The following is an 11,231-nucleotide window of genomic DNA, read 5'->3' on the forward strand; positions in this document are numbered from 1 at the left end:
GCTTTGTTGCTTAAGTTTATCTAGTGGAGCTCTTTAGTGTAGAAAGTGTGAGAGCTCTTAGTGAGTAGTGACTTAGCCAATTATGTGCCTAGTGATTATAGTGACTAGAATTATTAGATAGGTGGCTTGCAATCCTTGTAGAGTTAGAGCAAGTTTGTATTTCGTTATTTGTCATACTAATCAAATTTCTCTAGTGATCTTATAGATTTTTAAATAGGCTATTCACCCCGCTCTAGCTACAGAGGATCCATGTTCAACATAAGGGATGCGGCTGCACCCATGAAAAAACAGAAAAACAATGATTATGTTCAATTTTTCACCATATACGTATTTATACGGTGAAAATCTATGCACTGACAAGACAAACGCACCCCTCTTGAATTTGCTCTAGCTCGTCCCTGTCCAGTAGGAATCGTTCCAGAGAATGATTCCCTAACAACTGAACGAGCCCTTAAGCAGTTTACACTTTTCACTTCTAGTCGAAAGATGGGAAAGGTTGCCGCCACTACCGGACCGGTACGCGCGCACCATGCAGCACTCATTTGTAGTTGTAGTGAGCCACTGAAATTTTGAAGCTTGAATGAATGATGAAACACGATGCAAGGGTCAACGACAACTAGACTTGTTCTACCACTGGAAGAACCGTAGAAGCTCAAACTTTCGAGCATAAATCGACATCGAGCATGCTGCATGCGTGCTCGCCCAACCTATTTCCCCTTAGCCCAGACATAGAACACTGAACATTTTCAGTGAGCAGGTGTCACAAGAAACATTACAATTACAAATGACCGAGCTAAATACACCCCTGCATCTGCATCCAAGGTTTTTTTTATCGGCCGAAATTCACGGAAATTTCCGAAATTTCCCTTCTATCCACAGGGTCCGATAAAATTTGACATCGGCCAAATTTTTCCCTTCTTTCCTGCTCCCACACAGACAACCCAAATTCAGCCGTGCGACGGTCCCACACTATAATGTTTTATTCTTGTTTTTATCTGTGAACAAGTGATGTTTAATAACTTAGGAATAGTTTCAAGTCAAATTCTACGAAATTTTTTCAAAACAATTTAAATTTTTTTTGAATTTGGTCCGATATTTCCGATATATCCTGCATATCCTGTTTATCCATGACCTCCGATAAATTTTTATTTCCGATAATGAAAACCTCGTCTGCATCTGAGTCTACTCCTAACAACATGGTCCTTTCGTTCCTCCGAATTCAGTCCACCGCTGTCGCGGCTGCTGTTCCAGTTTCTAGGAATCTCCGCTGCATCCCCCACGAGCGGGATGCTCTCCTTGACTTCAGGGCCGGCCTCATCGATCCTGAAAACTATCTGTCATCATGGCAAGGCAAAGATTGCTGCCAGTGGAACGGCATCCGCTGCAGCAACCGCACCGGCCATGTCGTGGAGCTCTCCCTGAGCTTCACGAATGTCGGCTTCCCGGACGGTCAGATGAGCTCATCCTTGCTGGGTTTAAAGAACCTGAGGACACTAGAGCTTAGCAGCGGCAAATTCACTGGAACTCCTATCCTGGAGTTCATCGGCGGCCTCAAGAACCTGAGGTACCTCTCCCTCTCCTCTGCAATGTTTGGTGGGCGGGTGCCGCCCCAGCTTGGTAACCTCTCCAAGTTACTCCACCTTGATCTGAACGGCTTATCTTGGGATTCCTATATTTATTCGGCTGATCTTGCATGGTTGTCACGCCTCACAACATTACAATACCTTGATTTGAGCTTGGTGAACCTTAGCAAGGTGATTGACTGGGCTCATGTAGTCAACAAGCTTCCTTCCCTTGTCACACTTAGTCTGAGCGGCTGTGGGCTCCGAAATGTCATTCCATCACCAGGTCATATTAACCTGACATCACTTGAGTACCTCGAGCTCTCCGGCAATGAGTTTAGTAGCTCTTCTGTTGGAACCAAAAACTTATTTTGGGACCTACCTAGTCTCCTTCACCTTGGCATGAGTGTGTGCGACCTCCAAGGTTCAATTCCTCAAAACGTGGGAAATATGACGTCAGTCACAAGATTAGATCTTAGTGACAACAACCAAACCAGTACCTTGCCCACAACCTTCAAGAAGCTGAACAACTTGGAGGAATCGAGTCCTTATATGAATAGCATCAATGGCCCAATTGCAGTACTACTGGAGAGATTTCCTGCTGAAAATAGGCTACAAGACTTAATTTTATTTGAGAATAAGCTTACTGGGAATCTGCCTTCTCAGCTCGGACATCTCAGAAATTTGACCACTCTTATGCTTAGTGATAACTTGCCTACAGGAGAGCTACATACTGGCATATCAGCACTCAGAAAGTTGACAGAATTATGGCTTGATTCTAACAACCTGGAAGGTACAATCAATGAAACCCATTTTACAGAAATGGCTAGCCTGACTCATCTAATGTTATATGGCAACTCATTATCTATGGTGTTCAAACATGGCTGGATTCCTCCGTTTAAACTAGTTGATGCTGGATTACAGTCTTGCGTGCTAGGGCCTAGGTTTCCAGAGTGGCTAAGATCACAGAATGATATGCATGTTCTTGGTATATCAAATACAAGTATAGTTGGTCCGATACCTCCTTGGTTTTGGGTCACGTTCTCTGGGACTCAACATTTGGTTTTATCAAGAAATCAGATCAGCGGCTTGTTGTCACCAACAATGTTCAGGAAAATGGAGGCAGACACTATGGATTTCAGTGACAACTGTTTGGTTGGTCCCATTCCAAAGTTACCCAAAGATTTAAAATCCATGGACCTCTCCAGAAACAATTTGTCAGGGAAGTTTCCATCAGATTTAGGAGCTCCACTTTTAAAAGCACTAATGCTTTACAAAAATTCTCTCTCTGGTAGAATACCTCGCTACTTTTGCCACTTGGAAAATTTAGTTTTGTTAGACTTATCAGAAAACCAACTTCATGGACCATTTCCCAACTGCGTGGAGCAACAAAAGGCAGGGAGTTCACCTACAAAAAAGAATAGTAGCTCATCAAGTATTTCCATCTTGAACCTGAACACAAACTATCTGTCTGGAAAATTCCCAACATTTCTTCTTAAGTGTCAGGAACTGATTTTTCTTGACCTTTCATATAATCAATTTTCTGGAATGTTACCCACACGGATAGGGGATAGATACCCTCATTGTCGTTTCTAAGTTTGCGCTCAAATTTGTTTTCTGGCCACATACCACAACAAATTTCCAAGATGAAGCAGCTGCAGTATTTAGACTTGGCTTGTAACAATATCTCTGGGATAATACCAGAATCACTTGCAGAGTTGATAGCTATGGCTGTTCCTCCTCAAGAGGATGGCCCACTTTCACACATGGTTGATTGCGGCCTCAGCATTGATGTCATTGATGTGGTTTCTTATACTGATAGTTCATTGGTGGTCATGAAAGGGCAACAGCTTGAATTCACGAGTGGAATCGTGTACATGGTAAATATTAATTTTTCATGCAATAGTTTGACAGGACCCATTCCTGAAGAAATTGGTAGGCTTCCTGCTTTGAAGAACTTAATCCTGTCGTGGAATCATCTTAGTGGGATAATCCCTGACAGTATTGGTGAAGTACCCTCGTTGGAATCACTTGACCTATCACATAATAATTTTTTCGGGGAAATTCCAGCAAGCATATCAGTTCTAACATCATTGATCTTCTTGAACCTGTCCTACAATAATCTGACAGGAAGGATACCATCTGGCAATCAACTGCAAACACTTAGTGACCGAGCATCCATTTATATCGGCAACCCCGGTCTCAGCGGTCCTCCTCTGTCCAAAAATTGTTTAGAGCCTGGTTTAACTCCAGCAACTCCAGAAGCTCACAAACATGGAGGTGATACTGTTTTCGATTTCCTGGCTATTGGTTGTGGATATGTAATGGGTCTCTGGATAGTCTTCTGTCTCTTCCTATTTAAAAAGAACTATAGAGTTGTTTGTTTCTTGATCTCTGACGGCTTGTATGATTGGGTTTATGTGAAAGTGGCTCTGAGCAGGGCTTTCAAGACATGGAAAAAAGTATAGCAGAGATCAAAACCACCTGGTGGCTCTTAGCTCCACATCTTATGTAGATGTGAAAATTTCATCTACCAGTTGTAACTAGGAATCTAGATCAACATAAGTTTGCTATCTGCTATGTATGTAGAACCTATGTTACCGAGATCAACTATGTAAAAGAATGTCATTTATTGTTGTTGGGTTCATCATATTCTCCAACAAACTCATCATTAACAATCAAGGCCAGGAATTCAAACAAAAATAGAATTCAAAACCAACATTGACCAGGCTCGAAGCTCAACTTAAACTTAACCAAACTAGACGAACCAAATGGATCCTCAAGAAATTAAGGAATCAAACAGAAAGATACATAGAACTGAGAAGAACAACTGACTTGGATAACAAAGTAAGAGGCGAAGGAAAGGGCCTTCACTGTTGGAGGAAGAGTGGTGTGGACCCATGATTTGTTTAAGACTAGAGCCTCTGTCTAACGGTGAAAAATACCCATTATGTCTGTACCCAGCGGTGACCCATTAATGGACGTGTTTGGGACCACTTAAAATCCGATCTATAGTCTCCCCACTACGAGAATCAAGAAAATCTCGCCAGATGCCCTACGGTACAGATGATTTTTTCTACCACCCGAGACACATCGACCACGAGATTGAAGTAGCCCTCGTGTTTTCCATGCCGTGGGGTGAGGCCGTGATTTCCATACATGGCCAATGTCACACATAAAAATAACTAAAATGAAGATAAAATTTCTAACTTATCTGATGATTGAACTAAAATTGTTTTGACATCATCACGAGAAAAATATGATGCCAAAATCTTTGGTTCTCTTTATTGTGAACGATCTGTAGCTCACTACAGGTTGAGATACAGCTACAAATGGATCACACATCAGAGTTCAGATAAATACCAGAATGGAATGGAAGAATCCAGACGTCAGAGGCATTGAGGGAGGGCCGGGCCAGATTGGCCTGTTCGCTTGCTCTGTTCGACTGCTCCCACGGTACCACCAGTACTCATGTGGCCGTGCGCACGGGTGGACTCCGGGGCCGCGGCCGCCAGCCGCAGATCCACAGAGCGTCGGAGGCTCGGAGCCGGAAGAGTTGGCCAGGTCGCGAGAAGGAGCCAAGGCGGCGGCGCCCAGCGTGGAGAGCAGGACATGTTAACCGTATTGTTGAACTACCAGAAATCTAATCGTGTGTAAAATCTGTTATGCTTGTTCGACAAAACCCCACAAGCTGTCTAACTCTTACTGACTGCAAAAACATTCAGTACATGTAAATAAAAACATTCAGTTCTTATATTTGATATCAAGCTTACCATGTCACCGTATGACTTTGCTGCCTCAGCCTCATTCCTACATTTGATGAATCACATCATTTGTTTAGGGAACATGTGGAGGCATGTTTTTCATCTATATAAGACCATTCTTAACCTTCATGTTCTGACCACAATATTCCTTATTGAAGTAGGCCTTACCCAATCATGCCTATTTCTGTACAGAGTACGTCCTTAGGGGTCGGGTCCTTGTTGAAGTTAAACTCATTAAGTAGTTCTGAGTTCTGACCATGCAGCCTCAAACTCGTGTGGTGTCACAGGTGATTTATGTCGGAGTTTAGCTTATCCTTATTTTTTTATGAATTTATATGACATTAGTGGAAAAAATCAACATGTTATCGAACTGTAGTGAATATGGAGGATTAATTTTAGTTCCTAAAACAAATCAGTAATGCTTTGGTTAGGGTGTCCGTCCACTCGGATGCTTGCTTGCTGGGCCTGCGGACCGGCCAAAAACAACCTGCCCATGGCAAATGCACATATGTGGCTCTTTCTCTACCCCGCACCGCTCCTCCCTCATAGCCTCGCAATACGTCTTGAACTGTACATCGCGCATGCTACTCTGGTTGTCCCCTCCGCAAGCGAGATGGGGGACCACCGTGGCTGGGGCTGGGGTGGCTGTGTGGGTGCAGGTCGCGGGCGGCGCCAGCTCCACATTCACGCTCTACTCGCACGCACTCAAGGTCTCACGACCAGAGCCGCCTCGCGCTGCTCGGGGTCGCCTGCGACGTCGGCAAGAACCTCGGCCTGCTCCTGGGGTGCTCAGCAACCGGCTCCACCCCGCGCTGCTCCTCATCGGCGCTGGCGCGTGCCACCTCGGGTACGGTATAGTGTGGATCCTCGTCTCCGGCGTCGTGCCCGTGCTGCCTTACTGGATCCTCCAGCAGGCGAAGGGAGGAGCTTCGTGTGACGTCACCCCGCCGATGAGTTTCCCACGCCGCTGTCGCACCGGCGAGCTCCATGCGCCGCAGCCGACCTCTGCGCCGGCGTTGAGCTCCGTAACGACGAGCCTCCATTCGTCCCAGCAGTCACTACTACAAAAATGATTTTGTGAGGCGGTGCCCAAACATTAACCAAGACAGTCATAAAATACAACCACCTCGAAAAATGCCGGCCGATTAACGGAGGCAGTCGTTTTCATTTACGGAGGTGGTCACGTTTGCCCGCCTCGTAAAATCGATTTACAGAGACGGTCAAAAAATAACCGCCTCCTGACGGAGGCGAACATCTTAAGACAACCGCATCAAAAAATGGTCAATTTTCGAAGGCGGTCGTATTAAGGCATCCGCCTCCATAAACTGATTTTTGGAGGCGGTAATTTTCCTAACCATCTCGAAAAATTGGCCCGAGGACCAAATAAACCTAGAAGGCCCGTTAGCCATGTTATGTATATGTTGCTGAGTTAGGGTTAGGAGGCCTCATCCCATCTCTCTCTCAACTGTCTCTCTCTTTCTCTCGGCTCCAGGTGCTATCTCTCCTCTCTCACTTCTGTCTACGCTGAAGGAACGAGCGGGCAAGAGCGGGCTCTCCCGGCGGCGACCTACACCCCAGTGGCGGACGCGTGCTCAGGGGCTCTCCTGATGGCGACGCTACCCAGGCGATGACACGGGGGACGCAGCCTCCTCCCCCGGCCAGATCTTGGTGCCAGCTCGCGCACCAGCGGTGGCACGAGCGAGGTGGCGTGGCACGACCTTCCTCCCTCGCGCAGCCTCTCCCCCTCGCTGGTGCTCAAATCCACGACGACGGCTGCGGCGGCGCGGCGGCACGGCGTGGCCTCCCATCCTCTTGAAGCGCCCAAATCCATGGCGTGGCGTGGCGCAACCTCCCTCCCTCGCGCAGCCTCTCTTCCTCGCTGGAGCTCAGATCCATGGTAGCACGCGAGCGGATCCGGCGGCCATGGCCTAAATCCGGCGAGCGGGGTCTCAGATCCAGCGAGGAGTGCCCAGATCCGTTAAGAAGGCGTGCGCATGGCGACATCGGCGGTGGCTGTAACAGAACCGACCAATTATACGAAATTAAGTAAGAAAATCATCCACCAGAGCAGACGATTGAGCAAACTTAAGCCCGTATAACCCGGTAGTCCGTGAAATCACAAAGGATTTCAAACCAACTCGTGTCCCAGCCATGATCGTAATAAGTTTAGCGGTCACCATCACATATTACATAAAAGTTTGCATCACGGATACATCAGAGTTTCAACATAGTTATTACAAAACCAGTTCGAATAAAAGTAGCGGAAGTCATTTGTTCAAACCACACACACACTCACGCGGAGTTTAAATATAGTGCCCGCGAATGATCATCTCCAACAAAAGCATCAGATGAGACGTAAGGAATGACCATGCCCATGGTCCTAAGCATCACCCATCGTAGGATAAAGGCAGTTGATACAGTAGCCGTAATACATCTGCCCATCTGCAACAAGTGGGAATAAAACCCTGAGTACGAGAAGGTACTCAGCCAGACTTACCCGACATAACCGAAAATAAATGACACCAAGGATTATGAAGGGCTTTATAGTATGGTAGCTGACTCATTTGCAAAAAGAAGCATTTTTAGCATTTCAAGCACCTTTCTAAAAGCATTATTGCCAAGTTAATTATTATTAACCTGTCACTAGGTTTGCACCTATACTAGAGTAAACATGTGATTAAGCAGATAATGATAACCAATGATCATTAAACAACTTCCATACTGTCATATTCATTATAACTGTCCAAGTGTTCCATAACATTTACTACGATGAAGTAACTCAAGTCAAGTGCTCACTATCCAGGAGCGATGGCGATTCGAATCGATTCCTAACCAGCTGGTGATTTATTCCTTACACAAACCTCACTCACCCGCTAAAGTGAGATATTGATCACCGAGTTAACTTTCCAGGAATCTCGAGTTTGCCAGGAACCACATGTACCCGGGGGCCGACCGACTGCACTTTGGCCTTATCATCCCGCCCCCGTGTCCTACCACACCTGCTCCGGCACAGTGCGTTGCGGGCAATCCACTCGGCCCGAAAAATCTCCTAGCTTCACGGTCGGAAGGTACTTTATCCGGCCAGCTAAATGTAAGGCATTCGTTCAACATGACTCGAGGCCCAACAACGGTCGGTCCTTAATCGACACAGACGGAAACACTACAGTCCAAAACTCTGCAAGTCTCCGTCCGGTCTCAACTTCATTTAACACTTAGTTATACCATGACTTCATAGTCATCCAAGCAGATCCAGGTAACCACCTATAGCTCGCAGGTGACAGGAAATCACCTGACTTCTACCGGTCTAAGCCAGCTATGCATTGACTCAACTGCGGATACCAGGGTAACAAGGATATAGTATAACAAAGGTAAGCAAGGTATAATGCAGCAACGGTTGCAAACAACTCCTGAACGTAATGCATCAATTAAAGTAAAGAATTTAATTAAATCATTGCAAACTGGGAGAAAAATGCTCCGGGGCTTGCCTCTCTCGAAGGAGCTCGGGCGATGATCGGGGCACTCCGGAAGTTCCTCAACGTCCTCCTCGTCGACTTCTGGCACTTCCTGCTGCTGCACCTCGAGCTGCTCCTCGGGCTCCTCGGGTATGACGACTGGGTTCTCGGTTTGCGATCCTGTATGATGCAATGCGCGTAAGTGATTATGCAAACGGTGCATCGAAGGAGATGGATGCAATGGATAGGTTTAAATGCAAGGTAGTCAACATCATCCAAGAAACTATACTACAAGCACATGCCATCTACTGCATTCTCTTCTACTACTAATATGTTAAGTTAACCTATCTTATGAAATGCTTCAAAGATACACCAAAGCTTTACTACTTTCTTAATCACACTTAAAGCAACACTTGCTTAAACCCTAATTAATAAATAGGTTTGAATAGCAACCTATATTTCTGATGCTCCTAAAAATCTGAGAAAATTACAGTAGCATACTACTACCCTAAACAGACTACCATAAAAATTTCATGGCATTTGGATAAGTAAACTATCCTACACAAAAATGACAAGCTATAGCATAAAAATGAGCATGAAATTACTTTGTACTATGAAAAGTGTCAAACAACAGAATTACTATTTTTCTTAGGTTCTTCATGGTATATAATGACTGTCCAAAAATTTTCACATGCATGTTTTATACAAAGTTTGCTCTCTAGCAAAAATAACAAAATTCAGCCATTAATGGTACTTGAACTACACCTCAAAATTTTCCCACAGCACATGCATGAAACATATTTTTCCTAGGAAGTACATTACATAATAAGATTAACAAACTTGGAATCATATTTTTATGAAGCCTATAGATTTTTCTACATATTTTTCAAGTTATCAGCAATATTCATGATTAAATAAAATCCTACAGAAAAGTATCCCAAAAATGACATGCAATAATTTTCCCAAGTAGATCTGATGATAAGGAACCTAGCAAAATTTGTTTCAACAAATTTGGAGCAAGTTTGAGCACCCAAACATTTTTCAAACCATTTCAGATTTCAAATAATAAAGAATAAATGGAAATCAAATCATTTAAACGTTACTGGGCCAGCCCGTGGAAACGAACTGGCCCACGGCCACAATCGGCCTGCTCAGTCCGAGCGAAGGGGCGAGCGGCGGCCTGGCTCGGGGCTCGGCCCAAGCCAGCCTGGCCCAGCTCGGCCGGGAAAAGGCCACGCCACTGCGGCTGGGCCCTGCTGGTCAGCGACCGAGAGCAGGGGAGGCGCTCCGCCGGCCGGTGCTCACCGGCGGCAAGCCCTCCCGGTGGCGCGGGTGGTGCCAGCGTGTATGCCATGCCGAGCCGCAACGGCTGGGATGGTGGAGGTGGCCCGGCGGCGTGACGAGCCACCTGGCCGCGGCAGTGCGCTCGCCGGAGAGGAAGGAGGCGGCCGCGCTTGGTTCTTACCTCGACGACGGCGGCTGCAAGCGAACGCAAGCAAAGCAGGGAGGCTAGGCGGAGCTGCTGGCGGCGTGAATCGGGGAATGGAGGCGTGGGAGGGGTATGCTGCTGTCGAGGCAGCGGCGGCGGTGGCGAGCTCGTGGTGCGCGCGGGCGTGAGCTGCTGCTGTTGCTCTGCGGCTGAGAGAGCGGGAGGAGGAATGAGGAGGAGGCAGCGCTGTGGGGCAGAAGAAGGCGCGCGCGTGGAGGTGGAGTCAGGCCGTGGCTGCCGCGCGACGGGCGTTGCCAGCGCAGGGCGGCCACGCGGCGAGCGCGCCCTGACGCGGTCGGGACACGACGCGGCGCGCCAGCGGGCGAGCGAGCGCGGAGGCAGGCCAGCGCGCTGGGCAGGGCCGGGGCGAGGCGAGCTGGCGCGGCGCGGGGCTTCACTGGGCCAGCTTCGGCCGTGGGCCGAGAAACGAGGCGGCGGCCCAGGAAAAAGGAAATGAAGATTTTCAATTTATATTTTCAAGATATTTTTAAATGCCAACTTTCAAACATTATTTTGAGCAAGAAAATGACCTCTTTTGAAAATGTACCAAAAATGAAAGTTGCTCAAAATTTTATCCTTTACAACTTTGATTTTAATACCAATGTCCAATTCAGTATAGATTTTGAATTATAACATTAAAGTAAATTTCGACTTAAACCCTAATGTTTGGAGAATTATTTTTAAAGCAAAATTCGACAAAAATTCAAATACAAACCTTGCTCCAAAAATTGTGATAAACAATTCTAGATGATTTACAATCATAACCAAACAAGTTCTACTAACCTAGCAAACAAAATTAGGGCAAAACAATTCTTAAACTGGTGTATGCAACATTCAGGTTCCACAACATGTTTTAGATGTTTCAAAGCGATGTTTCAATTGTTATTCACACGATTAAGCATGTATGTTTTGGATGCTTGATGATGCATGCTATGCGTGATTTGCAGTGCTTAAATGTAGGCAT

At 46.2% G+C, this 11,231-nt stretch overlaps 1 protein-coding gene across 1 annotated transcript; it reads left to right on the forward strand.

Annotated features, from left to right (window-relative positions):
• The first annotated feature begins 1,157 nt into the window (after positions 1-1,157).
• LOC136503693 (receptor-like protein EIX2) lies at positions 1,158-4,030 on the forward strand. The gene is made up of 3 exons (XM_066498687.1): positions 1,158-2,355; positions 2,500-2,717; positions 3,137-4,030. The coding sequence occupies exons 1-3, from the start codon at positions 1,158-1,160 to the stop codon at positions 4,028-4,030; spliced, it is 2,310 nt and encodes a 769-aa protein (XP_066354784.1).
• The last annotated feature ends 7,201 nt before the right edge of the window (positions 4,031-11,231 follow it).

This window comes from Miscanthus floridulus, chromosome 14, assembly GCF_019320115.1.
Source record: "Miscanthus floridulus cultivar M001 chromosome 14, ASM1932011v1, whole genome shotgun sequence".
NCBI classification, from domain to species: Eukaryota; Viridiplantae; Streptophyta; class Magnoliopsida; order Poales; family Poaceae; genus Miscanthus; species Miscanthus floridulus.